The 26,141-nt window shown below is 41.5% G+C and overlaps 1 protein-coding gene across 1 annotated transcript in view; it reads right to left on the bottom strand.

Annotated features, from left to right (window-relative positions):
• The window catches only part of DEUP1 (deuterosome assembly protein 1), an 82,059-nt gene extending 59,330 nt beyond the window's left edge, over positions 1–22,729 (bottom strand). The window contains exons 1-4 of the mRNA XM_088017795.1: positions 22,656–22,729; positions 21,171–21,241; positions 3,107–3,278; positions 1,631–1,726 (exon numbers count right to left, since the gene is read on the bottom strand). Coding sequence (XP_087873921.1) covers positions 1,631–1,726; positions 3,107–3,278; positions 21,171–21,217 — 315 coding nt within the window. The 5' untranslated portion in view covers positions 21,218–21,241; positions 22,656–22,729. The remainder of the gene's footprint in view (positions 1–1,630; positions 1,727–3,106; positions 3,279–21,170; positions 21,242–22,655) is intronic.
• Between the last annotated feature and the right edge of the window lie 3,412 nt (positions 22,730–26,141).

Here is a 26,141-nt window from a genome sequence, read left to right as displayed (position 1 = left end):
CTCTTTCCTTCTCTTCTGCTCTCCTTCCCTAACACTCTTCCTTCCTTTCTTTTAACATGAGAAGCAGAAAATTGCAGTGGAAGCAGATGGCTGCTCTCTCAAGAACAATGTAGTGTTTCCAAAGTGTATTCTATGAAACACCTGTTTACAGTGTTTACACTGTAATACTGTACTACAGTATAAGCAGGTTTTAGCTTAAAAAATAGAGTTCCATGGTCAAATATGTTTTGAAAAATGATGGATTAAAGAAGCTAAATGGATTTGTTTAAAGCAAGACTTTTCACAGCCTGTAATATGCAAATATGCACTGTAAATGTCCAGGAGCAGAGAAGTAAACAGCATTTCCAAAACTCTCAATATTAGCATTCCACAGAACACATTTTTGTGAAATTGCCGTAAGGATATTTGTTGGTTAGCCAGCAGCCAAGTAATAAAATAGAGCTGCAAAGCATCAAACGGCAGGGATTCCTATATTACATGACTGCTTAGCACCTGTAAACAAGTCTCACAACTTTTTAACAACAGACGTGAAAAAAACCCAGAGATTAAAGATCTGGTAAGCAGTGATTGAACTAATTAAATATAATTTTGAGATGGTAATTCATTTGTATCTCCATTTCTGTATTTTTTTCAAACTTATTCCAGATTGTGGTGTCTCTGTTTATACCGAACAATACAGTGCTTTACTATACATGTTGCTATTTTAGAGCTTTATCATTACAGAAAAAAACAAGGTTGATTGAGTTAAGCGTTAAATGCTTAGTCTTAGGAAAAACCATTGTTTCCTAATTCGAGCTACCATCTAGTGGCAGCTATTTGAATTGCAGGCAAAATGTCTAAATTTAAGAGCTAGCTAGTCTTAGAAGATTATACTTATTAAGTGGCATCAAATGTTTCAAATCCAATCTTAATGGCTGATGACCTCCCTAAGAAGGTACTTAAGAAAGAATTAACTACTTTAGGCTCATTTAATTGTATTATCACTTATGAAATCTTTGCACTTCAAAAATCCCATAATCAAACTGTATTTCCCATTGATTCACTTATTAAGCAAAGCAAGACATAACATCCACTAGATCTGAGATGCACAGATAATGACTGCCCTATGTATTATTTGTGGTAAGGGAGAGAAAACTTTTGGCTTGCCAGCACAGTGAGGAGGTAGAGGAATAAGTAAGAAAGAAATCAGTATCTCTATTCAGAAGACCTATCATTTATGAAACAGCCCTACCAGTATCAAAGTAATAAAGACCAGTTTTGTCCTTTCAGTTATCTATTTCATAATAGCAAAGTTATTTTTGTTGTTCACATTGCTAACTATTATCATATAATTAATTAGCAAGTCACTTGATAAGTAGAAAGGTAATAGTCTAGCACTATGCTAACAGTTAAAGGGATAAAGAGCTGACAGTCTAATAAAAGAAATAATCTAATAAAACAGTGAAAGACAGGGTCAAACATATAACCCGTCATTAAAATATAAGAATTTTACTTGTATTGAAAATAATCTTTTTTAATAAAATTAATACAATTTATAAATACATAAATTTGATATAATTTTATATGTGAAAACATATATCAAAATGTGTTAAATCATCAAATGAGATTAAATTATAATAAGTTTCCTTACTTGAGCTTTTAGGGTTTGCAGCTGTCCTTCATAATTTTGCGTCATCGCTAAGTTACATTTTTCCAGACTGTCCAACTTCTGTCTAAGTAACCCCACCTGCAGCAAGAATAAAACTTAATTTTGATTTTTCTTAAATTTTGCCTGACCAAAGCAGAAAATGTGCAAAGGATGAGCATGATTTAAATAAAACTGCTGTCCCCAAACAAGAATAAATATTGGTACTGCAGTTCTTAAAATAGCTATTAATAATTAAAGTCACAAAGCCCCACACTGCTGGTGCCATTCCACTGGGTACACATTAGGACAGGGCAGTGTGGATGTTTGACAAAAGATCTGTGTCTCCATCACAGTTTAAATTAAGGCTTAGAATTTACTTTGCATTATCTTTTCAGGCAGCCATGTCATTGTTACACAGGCAGGGCCTCTGCGGATCCAGTCCGGCTTTATTTGGGGCTCCACTGCCTTCAAACAGAGCTCTGCCCTGGTGACACTACGGAGTAATGGCTACATTTTTAGAAGACCGTTTTAAAAAGAAAAGAATGTGTCCGAGGAGTTCTCAGGGGTTTGGCTTGCAGAATTTGTCTGCTGAAAAAGCGCGGGAGGTACCTGTGTACACACCTGGGTCATCACAGATATGGAAGCAAGAGAATAGTCCCTTACATATCCTAGGTCTGATGACCTGCCTCTACTATGAAGGGCAGCCAGATGCCGATAACTAAATAACTCAGTTAACGATGTCTAAAGCCAAGTTCTATTGGGAGAACAACAAAGGTAGAGAGATGGCTGAAGAACGAGTTGACTGATGATGGTTTAGTCTATGATTAAAGCAAATACTGCTCTTAGGCCTCGCCCAGAAGAAAAATTCACAGACACAAAAGTCCGCATTAGGTCAAGTATATGGTTTTCTGGAACTCCTTTGGAAGCCTGAGAGCACTCATACATTCTAGTCACTGACGTGCTGTAAGCAATCTTGCAGGGGCTGGGGGCACTCCTTTTAAGAGGGTGCCCACATATATACACATACACCCTTCACTGAACTCTTTTCTCCCTTGTCCTGCAATCACATCTTGACATTTCACTTCTTTCAGGAAATATTCTCCTAGTAGATTTGAAGAGGCGCTTGAACTCAGCCATTTCCAAAGACACGGTTTGGACAACTACTTTGTTTCTACAGCTGCAAAAGCACTGACATCTTTGTTTGCAAACCATATTTATTTCACATATATATTGAATGTCTGTTTACTTTTCTAGATGGCATTGACACATTGTGTTTGTCTGCGTCAGCGAATTTTGATGGGTCGAGGCTCCAATCGTCACTTATTTGATAGAACACATTTAGCACACTATGACAGAATTCCAAGCAATAAAGGCTACCACTGATGCCTGATAAAAAGTATACATAACGAAAAACATATCCTGATAAAATATTATTTATAACTGTCTGAGGAATTAACAATTAACACATATATTCAGTACCTCTTGACCTTTCTGATCCAAGCAAGTTTGTGCATTTGCCAACTCTTGATCCCGAAGATCTAATCGTGTCTCCAAAGCCCGCATTTTCCTTTCCCAATCCAATTTTTTGTTGTTTACCATGATGTCAATTTGTTCCATTAATTCCTGAAGTTCAGCCTCACAAGGAGAAGCTCTGGCAATGGTCAAAAAGTGAAACACATTTTAAAAGAGTGAAATATGAGGACAAGAAAAATGATTCCGTTGCTCTGAACAGCGTGATCATTATTTCCTCAAAAAATTTCCTCAAATTATTGCCCCTCAAATTCCTCAATTACTTAAATAAGAAGTTTGAAAGCCAGAGGTTAAATTTTAAACTAAACCTAAAAGCTAATTTCAGAGTAAACAGTGACTATACATTAAATTTTTTTAAATGACATTGTCTAAAGTATGGTTGCTGTCATAATATAATGCAATATACTGATAAAGCCCCTGCTTCTATTCTCTTCTTGGTGTAGGTGGTAGTGCATGTTTTGGCTTAGACAAGGAAGTCCTAAAATGAAAACACATGTGCAGATTATGTCAGAAACAAGGTGGCAATAAAGAAAGTTAGCTAAAAGTAAATAAATAAAATAACAATTTTAGAGTGGGCTGATTCTATGGAAAATTCGAATTACGAAAAATGGTTCAATGCTCTTCTGTGTAAATGTACGTGTACCTATGTCTGTCACAGCTTGAATAAGTTTGATGGCAGGCAAACTGGGACTCCAACCGTGCCTATCAGGGATAGAAGAGCAACCCCAGGCTAGGAAGGACCCGATTCAAGGGTACTAACTGGGCGACAGTGCCTCTCCCCTCATGGGGGGAACTTAGCGCCATCTGGCTGGTATCCCTCTGGAAGGAATCTGATCAGGCAGGTGTGGGCAGAATAATGTAAGTCTTTAGATAATGGGGATACTATTAGTTGGATAAGGGGCAATATCTTGGGTCTCAGAGGGTCTATTTATAATTGAAACAAAGCCCTTGGTAATAGCTAGATTTATAGAGGTGCCTGCTGTGAGGACAGATTGCTGGGTGCTCCCAGGGCAGGGTTCTCCATCAAAGAAGCTGACGTATTTCACAGTGGCCTGGACGAAGTCCAGTTATTCAAGCTGGATATGCAGGCAGATGTTGAAGCCTCAGATTTCAGCCTAAGGAACACATGCATGTCCAGATTAGAAAGCGAGTTATTTCAGTATCCATTCAATGGTGGTGACGGGGCTTCTAATATATTTGTGTAGGTGGGAGGAAGGCAGGAGGAAAAGGCAGGTGAGAAATGATATCTTCTCCATTTAGTTTCACCCAATCAGAATTTTAGAGGTAATTAAGGATCGTTTAGCATTCTGAAAAACCTCAGGCCCAGAGAAGTCAAGGTCACACAGTAATTAGTGGGACACCCAGGTCTAGATCCTAGGCAGCTGCTTCCCATCCTTAGCTCCTTTCTGTGTACCACACAGCAAAAGACGTGATGTTTTGAATAAGAACTCGCTTGAAAAATATAACATAAATTAGCTCCATTTCAGTAGGGTTAGGAAGAGGTATTAGAATCCAAAGAACTCAGATTTTCCAGAATCACTTTCTAAAATGCCCAGTCAGCCTGAACGAAGGATGTCCCTTTGATCGGTTTATTCACCAGTGGACTCATCAGTTCTGACAGCGGAGAGCTTTTAAGTACAAAGTGCCATTCTGAAGTCTTCTAGCATTCCTGGACTAAGGCCCAAAGGCTCTCCATTTTTACTTAAAACCTAAAACAAACCTGAGGAAAGGAAGTACTAATTCCTCTATAAATAAGTTGATCGAATTGTAATTGGAGTTAGGACGTGGGGAAAAACAGCAGAACAAAAAGAATCGTTTTCACACCATTTTCTTTTCATGACAACATGTATCACCTTTGCTATAAATATATTCTATTTTTTTCTGCTATTGTAAGCTCTGAAAGAAAAAGGATTATATCGGGCCTTTTCATCACCATCTCCCTGGAGCTCAGCACAGTGCTCCAGCACATAGCAGATGCTCAATAAATTTTTGAAAAATGAACAAATGAGCTCTTTTCATCATTATCTCCTCAGCAAGTAGGAACGCACCATGCTAATGGAATTAAAACATAGGCTGAAAGTAGAGTGCGACATAATGGAACCTACTCAATCAATATTGTTAAATAAACAAGCAAATGGTTTCTTTACTGATTATGACTATGGCATGCAAAAATTGGGATATTAGACTCAGGGTGGAAGAACTTTTACAAGTCACATTGTCCAGCTACCCATCCAGTGTTTGCATGTCTTTCACGTTTCATAAGAGAATCATCTATGATGCTCCACTGATCAGATTCAGCAGGTCTAGAACAGAGGCCATTCTGCATCGCCAACAAAGATACCAAGTGACTCCGGTGCATGCCAAGGCTTGTGATCTGTTTCACAATATCACTGCCAAGAGGTCACCCAGCCTAGGTCTGAATTTCTCCTTTACCAGGTAAACACTGTCTGAGATTGTATCTAGATAGCAGTGAGTTTTAAAAGTTCTTTCTTATTTTGGACTGTTTTTCACCCACTAGTTCTAATTTGATCCATTGGGCCCATGCAGAATAAATGCCTTTTCAACACAGTAGACCTTAAAGTACTTGAATACAGTTATCAATGTCAAATACAGTTATCAGTCACCCCAGATTCTTCCAAGTTTTCTCAGTGTTCACTAGTAGATACTGAACATTCATACAGACAATGGCCAGAACATATGATAACAGACTCTTACCTACAACCTCTATAGCAATAGTCCTAGAACAGTCGGGACTCGGTCAATGACTGATAGCTTCCTTAATTTTTGCCCCCACTTCCAACTCAGGACCAACTGGAGAAAGCCAATTACGCTCCCCAGACTAATCACATGGGATGCCCTGCTTCTACTAATCCTGCCTCCGGCTTCCCAGTAATAGCCTCCATCTAATGAAAGCATACCCAAAGCCTTCTCTTTTGTTTACTGCAAAGCTTTCCCATCCGGCCTTCGAGCCTCTGCCAAATGTAAGTGATGGTTGCTGATTCCCTTGCTATAGCAAGCTTTGAATAAATAGGCTTTATTTGTTCTCATTTGGGTGGTCTTTATTTATTTCCACAGGTATCTTTGTTTCCTCCAATTGCCCATGGGGATTTCTTTTTCCTCCACCACTCACTGTCTAGTATACTGCCTGGAAAATACTAGACGCTTAACATACCATTTGTTGAATGAATGAAAAAGTGAATGACTATGGTAAGATTTTCAGACCCTTCATAATCCTGGTGGCTCTCCACCGAACAAGTTCCTATGTTGATTTCCTCCTTGAAATGTACCACTCAGAACTTTAACAGAATACCCCAGGTACAGTCTAACCAGTTTAGACAGGGACTCTCACATCCTTTGTTGTAGGTGCTATGTATTTTTATTCGAGCTGATGAAGATTGCCTTAGCTTTGAATTTGGGAAGGGGAAGGGCAAAGCAGTATATGATACCATTTCAAGGTGATTTTATTCTTGTCCAAACACCTTTTTCATGCATGCTACAAACAAAGCCACTATCTTGTGCTTGTTTCATCTTGGAGGGGGGCAGTGCTCTAAGGGCAGAGCTTTATATTTATCCTTATTACATTTCAGAGTGATAGATTCAGCCTCTCAACATGTGCGGTCACCACTGGTTCTTTAATGAAGCAAACATTCATTTAGCGACTGCTGCCCACTGTGTGAGGAATTGGGAAGACAGAGGCACATGACCTGTGCGTAGAGACACTTGCAAGGCAGGTACAATACGAGACTGATGAATACGTGCAGCATTTCGGGGACTAGAAAGGAAAGGTACTGAATACAAACTTGGACAGGATGGGTTATAACAGAAGCCTTCCTCAAGGAGCTTATGTTTTGGGATCCTGTTTCTGTCAGAAAATATATTCACTATACCTCTCAGTATTGTGTCAGCTACAGATTTGATAAGCATTACTTGTCTCATATATAAATGTGTTTTTTTTTTCCCCTACAAGTGACTGTAAAATGTCATACAAGACAGGAGGGAGGACAGAGGTCTATAGCATTCCACTATCAAGCCCTTCAGAGTGAGAGGGATCTGGTGATAATTTCTTTTCCTATAATCAGTTTCTAATCCACTTAATTAAATATACAATCTTTTCTCTTTTTTTCCCCCCATAAGAATGTCACAAAAAGCCCTGTAAAATATTACGGCAAAACCCAAGGAAGATTCTGCCTATATGCTCCCTGATGCACCAGCATATCAGCCCCGTGAGCCAAAGCTGATCTAATATGCATCCATGCTGAGTCCTGGGTTCACAAACCACCCAGAATCCCTTCCAGAGTCTTCCCAAAGACTTAGTCCAACTCAGATTTACATCCAACTCAGCTTTCTGTCAAATTTAATATTCCTTTTGAAATTCAGTAGTCTAATCTTCTAGTATATCTTCCCTTCTTCAGTTTTTCAGAGATAATTAAGAGCAGTTGGTCTCCACAGCATCAGTATTTGCTCCTAAATCTAATGAACTTTAAAATGAAATACAAAAGGCTTAGTTTAGCCTACTTCACAGAGCTGGGCCCTAACATCATTCATATTTTCATTTCTTCCTTTAGTCAAACGCTGACTAACACTATGCTAATTACTTTCCTGTTCTTCCTCTTATGGATCCTCACAACATCCCGTAAAGTAGATCTTATTTTTCCAATTTTAGAAAAGTTGATGGAGGCACTAAAAAGGAAAAAAGTCCTCTTTTTTTTTTTTTTTAAAGTCTTCGGGCTTTAGGGACTAGGTGGATTGTGTCTGACACACTACTTAAGACATATAAACCCAGGCCCTGATAACTGGGTTTATCCCTGGGGGCAATTCCTAAGAGAAGGTTTGTGGGGTCAGGAGAGAGGTCTCAAACTAGAAGGAAGGGGGCACACTGAGACTTGCAGGGTGCTGTACAAATCTGAGGAGCCTAGAGTCACAATACATGAAGAGAACAAAAGACAAAGCTGATGGATAAATGGCAGTAGTGGTGGCCAGTGTGTTGCGGGGACAGGAGAATGGAAAGTAGAGAGTCATTCAGAGTAAAAAGAGCTGGAGTAAGATACATGGACATGTATGTTACTCCAAAGTCCTTTCATATATGGGCTTACATGCTGCTTCTTACAAGGGCAGACCTTCATCGGACAGACGGCCATGGTGACCATGTGATCAATTATCCACACCAGGACAATTCTGGAAGTCGAAGGGGCCCTAATGATAATTATGCCAGGACAAAGGTATAAAGCAGTGATTGTTCTGGGCCAAGGGGGATGTAGGGGCAGCCTCCCCATCATCAACCTGTAAAACAGAAATGGAGAAAGAGGTCTGTAAAAAACAAAGTGAGTTCATTTGGGGACATAAAAGATGTCAGACTAGAAATGGATCTTGAGCTTGAGAGAGAGAAGAGGGGGTTCGAAAAACAAATATGGAAGTCATCATGGAGGAAGTGGAGGGATTGAGAAAGGAAAGCACAGGCTGAAGAGAAAGAGAGGACTGTCACGCAGCATGGAAGATGAAGAAAACGAGTTTCCAAAAGGTCAATGGGCAGCATGAGCCGTCACATTAGGTCTTAACTTTTCCAAAATATTTTAATGAAACTCATTCTAAAATGTAGCAACATATTATTTGTCTTAGTTATATTACGATATAGCTATACCAATATAATTTAACTTTTCTGCGGGGGCTCATAGACCCTATTCTGTATATCAAGTACTGTACCACACCAGAAACTTAAATAGAACCAAATGGGAGAGACTCCAGATGCCCCAGAACCCAATTTCTTAGACATGTCTGTGATGTCAGCCTGCTCTGTAGCTGATGTTCCCCCTAAGACAGTAAAGGGAAAGGCTTACTACTTTATGATTCTTCGGTCATAATTTCACTGTTGCCCTCGTTCAAAATTAGTTACCAAATTACAGCTAAAAATAGCTTTTCTCAAGCACTTTTCTCATTGTCCAAAAAAGGCTATTTACTGTCCTCATTAATGTGTGCTGACTTAGCAGCCTTACAATGCCTATTTTTACTGCTTATTCGAGATGGTGGCTCATACTCAGTCCATTCTGCTTGCTCATCTATAATAAGCTTAATGTTGGGATGTGGAGGAGTATAAATCCCACCATTCCCAAAAAGCATGCTTACATGTACTTTGTATCAAGGCCTTATTCTAGAACCTTTATCAAAATCATCAAAGAAAGACATTTATAGAAATAAAATGCAATGTGATAGCTTCCAAGTCCCTATCAGTGTTTTACCAGAATTCTAGGTACACACAAATTTAAAATCTCACAATTTTTATGTTCCAAAAAGAACGGAAGATCTTTTTTTTACAGTTTTAAAAGTTTTATTATGTTATATTAATCACCATACTTTACATCATTAGTTTTTGATGTAGTGTTCCATGATTCATTGCTTGCGTATAACACCCAGTGCTCCATTCTTTTAAATACCTATACTACAGATAAACTTTTTCTTAAAACTTTTTCTATAATGACTATTCCTCTTCTGAGTAACATCTTGGTTCATGGATTGAATGATGTAAGAAGACAGTTGAAATATTAGCAAGCACCAACCCTCTTTCTTCAGGTGATTTTTATAATTATCAAGAAATAAAAGTAACTTCACTTTCCCCATAAACTTCTATATCTGAAATATTATTTCAAATTAATACAGAGAACCATGGTATAATTAATAATAAACTACATATGCGTTAGCTTGGATTCTATAAGCCAATCTCTAGGACAATTAAAATTCCCTCTTGCTAAAAGGTCTATTTGATGAAAGACTGCAGTATTAGTACAAACGAGGATAGCCATTTAACCCTTTTTCTCTTTAAAACTAGAGCCAGCTATTTCACTGGATCCCAACAGCAAAGGATTAGGTAAATACTGATAAAATCTGTTTTTCCAATATTAGGAAAATAGAAAATACGCTGTTTCCTGAATGTTGGAAATGAACCTTCTAATGCCGGCTTGTTTTCTTCTAACTTCCAAGTCTCTCTCTGCAGCCTGAGTTCTGAGCTCCAGACTTCTATATCCAACTACCATTCAACATCGACATTCCCACAGGACGTCTATAAGCATCTCAAAATTCTCATATTCAAAACAGCACTTGACTCCCCCACACCATGGACCTGCTCCCACTCCAGTCCACCCTATCTCTTTAATTGGCACCACTGCTATAGTGGCTCAAGATCAAAACCCTCACGATCTGAGATTTGTGCTTCCCTCAAACCCCAGAACACCAGGTCTTATTGGCACTGCCTCCAATAAATATCCTAAATTCTGATCACTTCTCACCCTATCCAGTGATGAGACCTTGGGGTCTGAGTCATCCTTATCACTTGTCTGATTCCATTCTTATCTCCTATGCAGCTAGGTGCCTACCCAACACCCACCCTTCCTTTCTTCCATAAGAGATCTCCAGTGTTACCCAGAGTGGAAATGTGTCCAGCCTAAAACACAGCCATATTGGCCAGTCTCCCCTGGAGACTGGAGGCATGGCCATGCAACACAATCTGGCCTGTGAGAGGTATTAAACAGCCAGAGAGAGCTAGAGCAGTTGCCCTTGGTGCCTACACAGCCCTCACACTTACCACTTAGGGGCACTCAGCCTGATTTCCAGGGGACAGAACCTGCATTTCTTTGCCTGAATCCCTCCTCTTGCCACTGGGGATCCTCCTTGCCACCAGTACGGTAGGCCAGAAGTAACAGGAAATTGAAGCCCTCCCAGGAGCAATCTTCAACCTGCGATTCTCAATTCCTGGTGTGTAAATACTCACTTGCTCCCTGGATGGGATAACTCTGAGGGCTGTGCTTTAGACTGGGTTCCAGAGTCTCCCCATTAGGCTTTCGCTCCAGTCACCCTCAGTGATAGCTGGTTTCATAACTTGCTCTTCCTTATTTCATTTCCCTAGTCCCATAGGTGGTAGGCTGAAACAAGGACCCCAAAGATATCACATTTGAATCTCTGGAATAAATAAATAAATGCTACTTCATTTAGAAGAAAAGTCTCTGCATAAGTTAATGATGTTCCTAGGTTATCTGGGTGTGCCCTGAGAAAGAGGGAGGGGGAGATGTGACAGACACAGGAGAAGGGATATCGAGATGAACCAGAGGGAGGCGTAAAGATGCTGGCTTGACAGGTCAGAGATATGTGGCCAGAAGCCAAGGGATGCTGGCAGCCAGCAGAAGCTGGAAGAGGCAAGGAACAGATTCTTCCTTGGAGGGACAGTAGCCCTCCAGACACCTTGATGTTGACCCAGTGATACTGATTTTGGACTTCTGGACTCCAGAACTGTGAGTCAATTTCGGTTGTTTTAAGCCACTGAGTTTGTTATACGGCAGTCAGAGGAAACTAATATACCACATTTTTCATCCCCCAAATAAACCACTTGCATCCACATCCTTGTTTCTTGGGGCTTTGACTTCTGGAAGAAGCCAAAATGAAATGCTGACATGTGCTCTTTTGTTTTTCCCCATTGCCCTTCGTCTGCTCCCATTCTGGAAGGAGATGTAATCATTGAGGCAGTCAGCCATCTTGCGGCCATAAGGTGACCACAAACAAAAAAGCCCCACCCCTCAGGGTGGGGAAGCAGAAAGCCGCATGGAGACTTGTATGTACAGCTAATTATTTGACATCTTCAGCCGGATGTGTAACAGGCATCTCAAACCAAGCTTGCATTTTCTCTAGTCTTCCTTATTTTAATGAATGACAATCTTATCCTTCCAAACGGTGGGGGAAGAGCTTTTGGGATCATCCTTTGCTCATCTCCCTCTTGCACACCACATATCCAATCCACGATCTCTAAATACTGTCAGCACTTCTGTCAAAATATGCCCATTTGTTACTATTTCTACCTCTACCAACCTGATCTAAATCACTGTCATGTCCCACCTGAATGACTGCAACAGCTTAGCTTGTCTGTCCCTCCTGCTCCTGCCTTGCTGTGGTCTATTCTCCACAGAGCAACCGGGGTAAGCCTTTTAAAACACGAAGTCAGAGAATGTCAGCGCTTTGCTCAAAGCCCTCCGGTGACTTCCCATTTTACACGGCCAGTGGGCCTAGCCTGTGATGTACAGGCCTGGGTTTACACATATCACTTGTAACTTGTAACTACTGTAATTAACCTTTCATAAACATTGTCCTGTAAAAAGTATATGCGGATATATCCCACACGGTGGCATTTTTAATCTTTGCCTGAACTCAGTAGCAGCTTAATTAGTTTCTCAAAGGAATCATTCCCTTCCTTTCTTTCTTTCCTTCCCCGTTCCCCCTCCCCTCCCCCTTCCTAGTGTCTTCCTCCCTCTCAAAATCACTCAGTGAATTCCTATAAACACTAAGCACTGTGCTAACATTTCAGGATCTACCTTCAAAGTAAAAGATCAGGATTTTACCCCAAGTCTATTTCACTTTGTTTCTTCTTCAGAGAAACTAGGAAGTACAACTTATCAGATTTGATTACTCTGGAAAGGAATATGTGTGGGTAGGAATAAAGAGTGGACAGAGAATAATGGGGGTATAGACTGGGCCATTCAGAAGGCAAGAGAATCAACCAAATTAAAAAAAAGAATTTTCAATGTACAAAAAGAATGCATTACTACAATTTAGGAGCACCTGGGTGGGTCAGTCGGTTAAGTAGCTGCCTTTGGCTCAGGTCATGATCTCGGGGTCCTGAGATTAAGCCCCACGTTGGGCTCCCTGCTCAGTGGGGAGCCTGCTTCTCCCTCTCCCTCTGCCGCTCCCCCTGCTTGCGCTCTCTCTCTCTCACAAATAAATAAAATCTTAAAAAAGTATACATTACTACAATTTATTAAGCTACCAATATACTGACTTATATTAGAATGTTTTACAAATTATAATTAAAACTGTATTAAACAAGAAACTGGGAAGTAAAGTTGTGAGTATGAATTAATATATCTCAGAGGGAAAGAACACTTAAAAGGTTAAGAAAGATGCCCACACAGAGTACTGCTTTAAAGGATTTTTCTGAATTAGATGTGAGAGGTTATGCTTTATTATCCGTCTCGGTTCTTTGAAAATATGACTTTCATGGCAGATTAAAAAAATTGGCAGATCATGCAGCAGATTTTTAGGAAGGGTTTGATAAGATTCTATGAACAAGATCAATGACTAAGATATAAGTTGCAGAATCAAAAGTAAAGATTTAGTAGAGAAAGATAAAACTTTTGGTTGAAGATGGATGAACATCAACATTTTTCCTTCCCAAATCCCACGAAAATGAAGCAAAGGGGTATTTTTAACTGACAAGGACAAAGATAATGGCAGCTAGCAGCAGAGAAAGCCAAGAAGCAACCCAACTAGGTAGAGGGGGTAAGTGCCGGCAGCCCAATTTACACCCTCTAAGCAGGAGAATTTAGAAGAGTGTTCTCTAGAATCTGATCAGCCTGAGACAGAGACTGAGCAAGACTAGGCTGATGACATGCCGCGAAGCCCCCTGTCAACAAGCACCTTCTGTATACACTGGAGCTTCCTGTCAGCTTTGACTCTGTCATCCTACACAGGAGTGAGCAGTCAGGGATCACAGACGTTTGAGGAAAGCAGTTCACACAACTAGGTCAAATACAAACAGAAAGACAGTTTTGGAAGGAAATTTCTCCAGGAAGAGGAAAACTTTTAAAAATTATAGTTAAGATACTAGAGTTCTTAACTCCAGGAGAAGACAAAACGTTTTATATGAAAGGAAGAGTCATCACGGCATATGCTCTATGGCTCAGAGGTGAGGAGCATTTATAAAGTCATAACGAGGCAAACAGAATGTTGATCCAGTCAGAATTACGGTGTATTGAGAGGATGGAAGAATGCAAAGTATGACTCTGTGTGTGTGTGTGTGTGTGTGTGTGTGTGTGTGTGTGACTGTGTGTGTGTGGGGGGGCTACTATGTGTGTGTGTGGGGGACTGTGTGTATGTGTGTGTGGGACTGTGTGTGTATGATTGGGACTGTGTGTATGTGTGGGACTGTGTGTGTGTGGGTACTGTGTGTGTGTGTGTGTGACTGTGTGTATGTGTGTGTGTGTGTATGTGTGGGACTGTGTGTGTGGGGGGGACTGTGTGTGGGGGGGGGACTGTGGGTGTGTGTGTGGGACTGTGTGTGTGTGGGACTGTGTGTGTGTGTGTGTGTGTGTGTACGTATGGGACTGTGTGTATGTGTGTGTGTGGGACTGTGTGTGTGTGTGGGTGGGGGACTGTGTGTGTGGGGGACTGTGGGTGTGTGTGGGACTGTCTGTGTGTGTGGGACTGTGTGTGTGTGTATGATTGGGACTGTGTGTGTGTGTGTGTGTGTGTGACTGTGTGTGTGTGTGGGGACTGTGTGTATGTGTGCGTGTGTATGTGTATGTATGGGACTGTGTGTATGTGTGTGGGGGGACTGTGTGTGTATGTGTGGGACTGTGGGGGGGGCTGTGTGTGTGTATGTGTGGGACTGTCTGTGTGTATGGGTGGGGGACTGTGTGTGGGGGGGGAGTGTGGGTATGTGTGTGGGACTGTGTGTGTGTGTGGGGGGACTGTGCATATGTGTGTGTGTGGGACTGTGTATGTGTGCGTGTGTGTATGTGTGGGACTGTGTGTGTGTGTGTGTGTGTGTATGTGTATATATCGGACTGTGTGTATGTGTGTGGGGGGACTGTGTGTGTATGTGTGGGACTGTGTGGGAGGGCTGTGTGTGTGTGTGTGTGTGTGTGTGTGTGTGTGTGAGACTGTGGGGGGGGACTCTGTGTGTGTGGGACTGTGTGTGTGTGTATGTGTGTGTGGGACTGTTTTCTGGTGGGGATGAGGTGGTGAAGGCAGGAAAAGTAACAACCATGATGGACACCAACAGATAATGCCTAAAACTGAAAAATCAAGAAGTAGCAAGAAAAGCATGTTATTCAGAGATAGGGAGATAAATACCAAAAGAATCCACCAAAAGAATTGCCTTTGGGGAATGGAAAACTGGGGAGGGAACAGGAGACTGTTGTTTTTTGATAACAGCAATAAGGAACCAAATGACTTTTTAAACTATATACATGTGTAACTCAGTAAAGAAAGATCTGGATAAATGTTCTGTTTCAGTTAGAAAAGATATTTTAAAGAAGTAAGTCATTATAGGGGAATCCACTTATATAAGTAAAAAAACTTTTAAAGCAACTTAAAAAACTTTTTAAAAGCAACACTCTGGGGGCGCCTGGGTGGCTCAGTCGTTGAGCATCTGCCTTCCTTTGGCTCGGGTCATGATCCCAGAGTCCTAGGATCGAGCCCCATGTAGGCCTCCCTGCTCGGCGGGAGGCCTGCTTCTCCCTCTCCCATGCCCCCTGCTTGTGTTCCCTCTCTCGCTGTGTCTCTCTCTGTCAAATAAATAAATAAAATCTTCAAAAAAAAAAAAAAAGCAGCACTCTGTAATTCATACATTTTGGGACTCTATAAATGTATTTCGTTGACCTTAGGATTGCTCAATGCATTTTATTCCTATCAAATTCCTATTTAGAAATGACCTTTAGGGGCACCTGGGTGGCCTTAGCCATTGGACTTTGGCTCAGGTCATGATCTCATGGTCCTGATCTCATGGTCCCGACATGGTTACCAGTACTAAAGATCCCAGGAGAGGCAGTAAAAACAACGTAATCAGTGCTGAAATAAAAGTGAGAAAACTCAAGAAAGTCCTCAGGACAATGGAAATTACGAGAGAAAGAAAAAGGACGCTTTTAGGAGATGAGAATGAAACAAGAGAGTGGAGAATCATTAACCAAAGAAATAGAAGAAAATGTCACTGAGTTGAAGAGATTTGAATCTTTAGTATAAAAGTGTTCACCAAATGCTGTGAAGGATCATGGCAAAAGAATCCATACCTAGAAAGTTATCCTGATAAATTTGTAAATTCCAAGGATAAAAAAAAGAATCCTATAAACTTTCACTCACACACACACACACACACACACACACACACACACACACACACACAAACACACGCAGAAAGGAAAAGGAAGGAAGGAGGGAAGAACAAACCTGAAAGACAGCCCCACATCAGGCTCCCTGCTCAGCGGGGAGTCTGCTTCTCCCTCTCCCTTTGCCCCTCCCCTTTTTGTGCTTTCTCTCTCTCTCTCTCTCTCTCTCTCTCTCTCTCAATAAATAAAATCTTTAAAAAAATGTCCACTGACAATTTATAAAATAGGATGTAAAACTTCTAAGAGAAAATGAGGAAAAAGAAAATTAGATCAGACTCGTAAATTTGGGGAAATCAAAATGGGTCAAATATTAGCATAAATAAATAAATAGATCCTCCTTTTCATGGCAGAGACTCTCCAACTGAGGTATATTATTAAATCTAACTATATGTTCCAATATGATATAAAAAAATTCAAAACAAGAGTGTGAGATGGTAGAAAATATATATTCGTCTCTGCCCCCATTCCTGGTGCACAGCTGCTAAAATCCTTGCCATTTCCTAAGTGATAAGAGCACCAGGAACATCTTTTGCTCTAACATCTGGGTCTTTGATCCTGGTTCCTGGCACAGGGCTCCTGAAACCTTTGTAATTTCCTGGGTGATAGGAGTGCCTTTTGTTCTAATGAGACAGTTCTGGGTGGGCTCCTGGATGAGGGCTGGTCACTGTAAAGACCAAGCTATGATTGGAAGCTTGGAATTTTCAGCCCCACCTTCCATTAGTGATCTGTTATGCCTATACGATGGAGCCGCCATAAAAAATCCCCAAAACATGGGGTTCGGAGAGCTTCTGGGTTGGTAAGCAGGAAATACTGGGAGGCTGGCCCACCTGGCAAGGGCCTGGAAGCCAAGCACCCCTTCCCACACACCTCGCCCTATGCCTCTCTTCCATCTGGCTGTTCATCTGTAGCCTTTCCCCTTTGTCCTGATAAACGTGTTTCCCTGAGTTCTGTGAGCCATTCTAGCAAATTAGGTGGGGGGCACTGGAACCTGCCATCTACAGCGGTCCAAAGCACAGGCAGCAGCCTGGGCTTGCTCCTGGCATCTAACACGGCAGGAGGAGCAGTCTTGTGGGGCTGAGCCCTTCACCCGTGTGACCACATGCTATCACCAGGTAGGCGGTGTCAGAATTGCGTTAAATTGTAGGACACCCAGCTGGTGTCACAGACAATTGCTTGGTGGGGAAAAACCTTCACACATTTGATGACCAGAAGCAAGCATCAGAAGTGAAATGTTCTCTGTGAAGATTAAGGCACAGAGGGAAGAAAGACATAGAAGAGAAGAACTGAGTTTCTCCCTACAGAGAAAGGAAAAAACTGAGTTACTTCCGTTACAAAGGGGATGAACAGGACATTACAGACTAAAGTAAACTAAAAAGACAGCAGAGATGGCAATATGAGTATCAGGCAAAGCAGAATTTCAACAACAACAAAAAACCCATTAACCTACACTTGTGAGATCTTTTATAAAGCTAAATCCTATAATATACCAAGAAGATATAACATCCATGAACCTCAATGCATTAAGTAACAGAACACTGAAATCTGTAAGACAAAAACTGTTTCAAATATAAGAATTGGACAAAACCACAATTATGGTAAAGCTCTTTCTTAAAATTTGACAGATCAAATAGACAAAAAGTAAGGTAACAATGGATTTGAAAACATGATTTAAACATACTTAGTAAAAGGTTTGATGACCTGTATATAACTTTTTTAACTTTTTTACTCCACCAATACAGAATATACATGTGTTTTCAAAGTCCAAAGGACATTTCTAACAGCTGATCATGCAACAGATTATAAGAACACTCTTAACAAAACTGAAATATCAGATAGGCCATAGTGGTGGTAGGGAGATTAGAAAGTAATAATAATAAAAATATAATTAACACTGCCCCCCAGAAGTTACATGTCTTAAATATCTCAAATTAGTCACAGAGGAAATCAAAGTTGAAATACCAGACTATTTAGGAAATGAGAGTGGAAACACTAATACTATGGCCCACAGCAGAGCTGTGCTCAGGAGAAACTTAAAGAAATCATAAAATTCAGAAATCATAAAAATAACTGAACCAGATTTTTCAACTCAAAAATCAGGAGAACAAGATAAGTAAAATAAATCATACAAGGACAAGCTAGTAAGAGTAGAAATTAAGAAGGAAAACAGAAACAAAGCAAAATCTAGACATGGTTCTCTTTAACAGGCCAATACAAATACACCATTTGTTCATTCTGTAATTATTTATGTTCTGGGCACACACTCTAAAAACAAATGAAAAGGACACACTCAGATAAGGCTGTTTTGATTAGAAGGAGTTTAAGTTGATTACTACGGCACAAATACAAACACCTATAATTGAGGGAAATCATGGATTTAAGATTAAAATCAAACCCTGTGATAACCCAGGTATCAGAGAATAATGACTCACCCAACGAATGTTCTGTGCAAAAGCTCTCTCCTTACCCCTTCACACTTTCTGTTCCTACTGTCTGGAACTCTCTTTGCCCAATATAATCTCTGCTCCAAAGCCACCTGACCAGGAACCCTTCTTTGATCACCCCATTCAACCTCCCATCCTTAGCCTGCTTTGTTTCTCCTCATATGACCATATGAAACATGTTAGTATCTCCCACTAACCCTTGGAGGAGTGGCCTCGTTTTGTTCACTCCTCTCTTTTGGTGCTGAGACCAATCAATGGCTTATAGTAAACTCCAGATAAATATCTGTTAGATGAAGTTGCACCACAAAATATTACCGTGTATGTAGGTGACATGGTTTGATAAGCTCTGTAACACACCTCTGTAAAACCTGATGAGGTTTTATTGTCTTTATGATCTAGATTTTTACATATATCTCAATAGCATGCAGGACAGAAGCAAAGCCAGCCTGGCTCTTCATGCTTTGTAGACCACAGTAGACAATGTCTGGTCCCATGTCTGCTGGGATGAGTAGGGTAGTTCCTCAGGGAAACCTGATTCTCATTCACTGCTGGCTTGTGGTTACATTGTACCCAAACAAGCTCTATGACTCCCTACTAAATTCTAAGCTCCTTAACATCTGTTTCTTAACGATCTTTGTATAAACCAAGAGACTTAGTGTTGTGCTTGCTATGCATTCAATATGCTACACTTTTCCCCCAAAAGAATGAATGAAGACAAATAGCAGTCTCCATGGCCTCAGATCTGCAGGAGTAAAGTGGTATCTGGTATCAGGCCTCAGGTTCGAGACCTTCAATCTGCCTCTTAGCCCTCAGTGCAATCATCACATCAGGGACCTAACACCTGCTCAGTCCCGAATCCTAACCTGGCTCTGCCACAGATAGTATGCAGGCTGCTCCCATATCTCAGTACCACCCATTTCCAGGGGAGCAAAGCATGCAGGGATTAGAGCCACATGTACCTGAATTCAAATCCTACCTTTCCACTAACCAGTTGTACATTCTGGGGCAAGTTGCTGCTTTATTTCTCTTTCTTTCTACCTTTCTCAGCTCAGAAATGTGGCAGAGGCTGCTAACTGTCCACCAATATCCATTCTTCTTCCTTTTGTCACGTAGGCTTTAGCTGGCCATCGAGCTGCTCAGTTAGAGATCACACGTTCCAACTTTTCTTGCAGCTAGCCAGCTGTAGCTCTGGGACGAAGTTCTGGCCCACAGGAAATGGCTAGAAGTGAGGCCTGCTATTTCCAGGGCACATCCCGAAAAGGAACCAAATCTCCTCTCCTCTTGCCCTCCCCCCTTCGCTCTGGCAGGAGCACAGCAGTGGAAACTGAAGCCATCACTTTGGGTCCAGACATAAAAATCATGCAGTGAGGATGGCAGAGCTGCCCTCCCAGTCCTGGGCTGCTCATCCCAAAACTTGTCCATGAAAGAGAAATAAACTCCAATCTTATCTAAACCACTGTATTTCGGGGTCTCCTGATTACAAGACCTTAGACTATACTCTAACTAGTACACTCGATTCTCTTAGTTATACAATGAGAACAATACTAGCCGGGCTGTTGTAAGGAGGCGTATGCAGCAGGATTTACAAAACTGACCGTTATTCTTACCCAGACCTGTGCAGCTTTCCTTTAGCATGATGTCAAAGTCATGGTCTGAGCAGAATAACTGAAAGGGAGACACCTGGAGAGGTTTGATGAGTGCAAGTCAGTCACAGTCAAGATTAGGCACCAGAGTACCACTCCTACCCACTGTCCCTCCCGTGTTCGCCCCTCACCTGTCCCCTCCTCTGCCTGGCCCCCAGCTTTGGGGTTAGCCAGTGGCCTGCTGACTAATGAAACAACAGGAAGAGAAACCTTTGTGGTCGTGGTGGCATGGGAGGGGTGGGGACAGATATTTGTGAAAGGGAATTTAATTTTTTGCAGTGGGGAATGCTGTATAAATTCTAGCCCTTATCTCTTCATGAGACCTTTGGTAAAATCTTCAGTTCTTATTGTTGTTTGAGGAGCCAAATCTTTTTTTTTAATTTTATTAAGTTTTTAAATTTTAATTCCAGTAGAGTTAACATACGGTGTTATATTAGTTTCAGGTGTACAATATAGTGATTCAGCAGTTCCATACATCGCCCAGCGCTCATCATGATAAATGCACTCTTTAATCCCCATCACCTGTTTCACCCATCTCGCCACCCACCTGTCCTCCGGTGACCATCAGTTTGTTTTCTGTAGTTTAGAGTCTGTAGGAGCCAAATCTGTTCTGAGGCTATGTTTAAGGGTTGAGTTCAGCTTCACGGACAAGTGTGGAGAAAAGCCTGGGACACTCAGTGCAGCAAGAAAGGAGCAAACTGGGTGGGAGCTGCTGGGAATCCAAGAGCACATTGGTCTGTTTGCGCACCCATCACCCTAAACCACCAGAAAAACTCACTAAAAGTTGGAAAATGGTGATTTTCCAATAGAGACCCATAGTCAAAATTGGAAAGATATATACCATAGGTTCTTGATTAGAATCACTTGAATTTCCCTCCATCCACCTCACCAAAAGTAACTGGTACATCCTTCTATTAATACTCAATTTTGAAATTCATGTATCGTCTGGGAGTTTTGGGGACAGTTAAGGAGGACCCACTTATTAAACTGAAAATTTTCAATCAACACTTACCCCATTGTATTATGGGCTTGGTTCTCCATGTCAAGAAAGTGCTGCATCTGATTTGTTTCTTGATTTTTAATCTATTAGGGGAGAAAATGATCTAGATTACTAAAACGCTTACTTTATTCACCTATAAAGCAAGAAAATTCTGCTACTGGCAAACCACGTAGTGTGCACTTCTCCAAGTGTAGTAGCTCTTGGTCCTACAAAATGCAGAAATTTGGACCTTTTTAAACCCCCCCCCCTGCATTTATGACATTGGCTTAGTCATGAGTTGAAATACATGGTATTGGCTGAAATGAGCATTCATTCACTATTTCTTGAAGAACAGCTTGGTGCCAGGTACTTTGCAAAGGGCTCATCACATGAGATGAGTAAAGAGAATTCCTATTGCAGAGGAGTTAAAGCTAAATGTTCTCAAACTTTCCTTTCTTGTCCCTTAAAAGTTCGCCTTTATTTTAAGTAAATTCTCTCTTTGGCCTTTTCTGGGTTTTGTTAGAATAAATATACCATGAGATTTAGGACAAACAGGTTAAGAGTTGCCTAAAAATATAAATCTTAAAATTCCTCAATGGCTTTGTGGGCACCTGTTTACCTGGATGTTAGTACTTGCTGAAAGAAAAAGAAGAAAGGAAGGAAGGAAGGAAGGAAGGAAGGAAGGAAGGAAGAAAAAAGAAAGAAAGAAAAAGAAAGAAAGAAAGAAAGAAAGAGAAAGAAAGAAAAAAAGAGAAAAAGAAAGAAAAAGAAAGAAAGAAAGAAAAAGAAAGAAAGAAAGAAAGAAAGAAAGAAAGAAAGAAAGAAAGAAAGAAAGAAAGAAAGAAAGAAAGAAAGAAAAAGAAAAGAAAAGAAAAGAAAAGAAAGAAAGGCGGGCGGAAGGAAGGAAGGAAAGAAGGAAAGAAAGAAAAGGAAAGAAAAACGTTTTCCCCAGCAACAAAGTTTTAATTAAAAAAAAAAAACATATATGAGGATAAATGGACAAAGTATTGAAAAGAAATTCAACTCCTCCGAATCACTGAATTAAAGACAATTAAATAGCATACAAGATGGCAGAACGAGGAGGAAGACTCCCGGGCTCACGTCACTTCCAAATTAAAGGAATTAAAGAGAGGTTCTGGGATTGTGTGTGGAGCAGAGAGGTGAGGAGCAGGGATAGGGAACGAAAACTTGACCAGAAGGGACAAATGAATAAACCGATTTTGCAGGTTCTCCTCAATCACTCACTTTAACGTCAGGGAAGCCGAGGCACAGACAAGCTAGGTGACTTGCCCAAGGCCACACAGCTAGAACCTACCCCTGCTGACTCAGGGAGACCCGGCTTCGGCACTACCCTCCCGACATCCCGGGCTCGCCCCGCCGGCGCGCGCACGGTTCACGCCCAGCCCCCCGCGCAGCAGCCGGCCTGCAGGGGTCCCCGGCCCCCGCCCTGGGCAGGCCCCGCCGAGGGGCGAGGTCGAGGGGGGTCGAGACCGGGTCCCAGGGGCCGGGGCGGGTTACCTGCGCAGCGCCGCGCTCTCCCCAAAGGTCTGAGGTCCCCTGAGCAGGAACGCCGGGGTCACCCTCCGCCCGGCCCGCCCCGAGGGGCCCCGTCGCCCGCCGCCGTGCTCCCGCCACCCGGGCCCGCCCTCCGCGCGGCCGCCGAGGCCGTTAGGGCCTCTCCCACCCGGCCAGCCGCCTGCGCGCCGCGCCGCCACTGGTTGCCATGGGGACGCGGCCGGAACTGGCCGCCGCCCGGGAGGGGTGCGGGGGGATGGGCTGGGCAGCCGCCGCGGAGGGGCTTTGTCGGGGGGCGGGGGGGCTCCCCGGTTCTCGCTGGTCCTTTCCGTCCCTCAGTTACGCGTCCGGTGTGTGCTCTCTAGACAGCGTCCTCCCGGAAACCGCATTCTGGGTCCTTTCCTCTTCGCGGCTCTCACTAGCCCAGGGTCAGCCACCCAACAGAGGTCGGAGAACTATTTGTTGAATAAAGGAAGAGGGGAGGCGGGGAGGCGGTCTGCATCCAAGTTTCTTTTCTTTTCTTTTTTTTAAGATTCCATTTTTAAGTAATCTCTACACCGAAGGTGGGGCTCGAACTCACAACCCCAGAGATCAAGAGTCGAATGCTCTTGAGCCAGCCATGCTCCCCTGTATCCAACTTTCTTAAATTCCCCCGGCCCTCCTCCCTCTTACCCACGTTTGAAGTGCTATCAGAAATGAAATAGACTTGGGGTAAAGAGAACTGCCTTTCTCTTCGCCAAGGTGTCTTTTCACCTCAGAAGAGCTGGGGGGTTTCAAACTCCATTGCTCCGCGCACCGCTACTCTGGTCGTTCTAATAGCAGCAACTGTCCCTGTTTATCCCACACAGCGCCCTGGTCCTTCGCGCAACTTTGCCAGTTAGGCGGAGCAGGCAGGATTGCCTCCCTTTTTAGGGAGAAGAAAATAGCTCCTAAGTAGGGGAAGGAGGGAACCGAGTGACTGATTCCAAATTCTTTTCTTTTTTCACTGAATTCCAAGAATAATTGATGATGGACGCTCTGTCTCATAGTTCTGATTTCAAAGAACAGGAAAGAATATATGCATATATACTTGTATACACACACGCACGATTTTTTCTATTGATACCTTGGGTAATATTTTTAAGCACTTGAATTTGTATTTGGAAAATATTTTTGCCTCAATTTTAGGAACAGCGTTCTTTCTCAAACATCCAGTTGATTAACATCTAATTCTTAAAATCTTTTCTTTGCACTGCACTTCCATGACATCAACATTAATTTGCTCCTTAAAATGACTATCAATTTAACATTGACCCCAATCCCTCCATCCAGGTTCCATTTGAATTTCAAAAAACCATTTGCTGTTTCTTGACAAATTAAGTTTCCTAGATGAATTGTGTAAAGTAACTTAGGTCATTTGTTCTAATAAGTGTTTCATAGCTCTCATTATGATTGAATGAAGAGAGTGATCATTTCATCTTAACTTGAAACTTTCCATTATTCTGGAAACCTTAAGTCATATTCTTTATTCTTGTCTAAGCTTAATGGGTCAATGTATTTATATGACCCGAAGAAGGGAAAATGGAAGTAGGAACAAAATTTAATGAAGTTTTAGGATGCCCGATATCACTCACGCTGAGGGACGCTTTACCATTGGTAAGTACTTTCATGATCGTTATTTCCTTAGATGCTCAGAAGTACCATATGACATATGTAACAGGGGTTATTATAGTTCTTTTTAGCAGAATAGGAACCTAAACCTCAGGATAATGGATTTGTCCAAGATGATACATCTGGTTCAAATGCAGCTAAGATAATGAACCTAGATCGTCTTACTCTAAATTCAGTGCTCCTCAAACTCTGTCCAAAAGTTAAGGTTGAGTAGGTTTCTTGAGCAGACATACCTACTTGCATAGGTAACTGTAGATGTGTTTAAAGCCACATTTTTACAGGAAAGAATGGGTGTGGGCAGGGCTTGCAAAGCATAAGTATGTGATGGAGTTTAAGAAAATTTAAATATAGAATGGAAACACTCCACTCAATTTAATAGGAATAGAGGCTCAAAATGTAAAGACCTACCTTCCCACCACCTCACTGCCCCCCACCCTTCAAACAAAAAGTAACTGCAAAGACTGGAATTTACCCTGAAGTGGACCTATTACTGTATCTTTTCAGATGAAATTGTTGTGAAAGGGATGAGGAAAGCAGGAAGTCCCCCAGTCTAAAGGAGGGGAAGATATGATGAGGCTGCTGGTAAGAGATAGCAAGAGAACTCAGTCCTGAAAGAGACTGAGGCCAGAATAAGACATAAAATATAACCAGAAATGGTCAAAAGAGAGTATAGAAGACATATATGTCTGAGGAAGAAGAATGATCTGTGGAGGAGAAGCTAGGGGACCAATGATATAAAATAAATAATAATCATAGCCATATATTGAACCTTAAAAATGGAGAAACTATCATTAACAAAATAGTTTTCACAGCAAAACTTGCAATAACAGCATAGAAAAGGAATGTGCACTTTAGCATATACAGGGTTATATAAATTAGCTTGACATCTTTTTTACAAGGGAAATATTTACTTTTTATCTTCAAAAGAAGGTTTAAAATTATATATACATTATAATGAAAAGCTAAGTCCATCTTATCCAGGGAAAATATTTTAGGAGAAATTTTAATATAATAAAGATCAAGTAATCATAGAAATGGAAGAAATCATAGAGGGAACATGGTTCAACCCTTTCATTTTATATAAAGAAACTCAGACCCAAAGAGTGAAAATGATTTGACTACCTTCATGGAATAACTTATTTCCTGGGATCAGGCACAGCAGGGGCTAAAGTGAAAAGTCCCAGTGAGGAAAACGAATTTGGAGCCCCCTCTGGGGAGTCAACTCGTTCTAGAATTTCATCTCTGTTAAAGATTTTCAAGTCCCAAGCTAATATGAGAGTGAGAAATCATTGGGTCAAAGTCTACAAAAAGGCAAGAACCTAGAGAAGTGGGCCCAGCACTCAATGCTGCTTTTGCCTGGGAGGTATTTGATGCTCTGGAAGGAATAACTACAAAGGTGGTTTTGTTGGTCCTATGAAGCAAAGAGGACAAAAGACAAAGACTGGCCTTACTCCAGGTAAGGAGTTCTGCCTTTAAATCAGAACCCCACAGGGCTTTGCCCTCAGGAAAATGGTGAGATGGAAATAAATAAGTACCCTCACCGATTTGTAACCCAGTTTGGGATTGCCTGGGTAATTCAGGACAGCCTCAGTCTCTGAGCATGGATGAGGCAGTATTGGACTGGTAGATTAAGACACCTGGAGGAAACAAGCAGACATTTTCTTTGGTGAAGATTAAAATCATTCTAGACCTCAAATTACTCTGAATAATAATTTCTCAAATACAATGACCAGAACATCCTCAAATATAATCCAGGGCCAGGAAACAAGATGCCATCAGGGAAAACCAATAGAAACTATAGACCACAGAAACAAAACCACAGAAGCCTTAGATCCTGGA

Source organism: Eumetopias jubatus, unplaced genomic scaffold (genome assembly GCF_037043125.1).
Source record: "Eumetopias jubatus isolate StellerSeaLion01/CBP00866 unplaced genomic scaffold, mEumJub1_p1.0 scaffold_13, whole genome shotgun sequence".
In the NCBI taxonomy this organism is placed as follows: Eukaryota; Metazoa; Chordata; class Mammalia; order Carnivora; family Otariidae; genus Eumetopias; species Eumetopias jubatus.
Note: the sequence above shows the minus strand (reverse complement) of the source record. Positions and strands in the feature narration are given on the sequence as shown.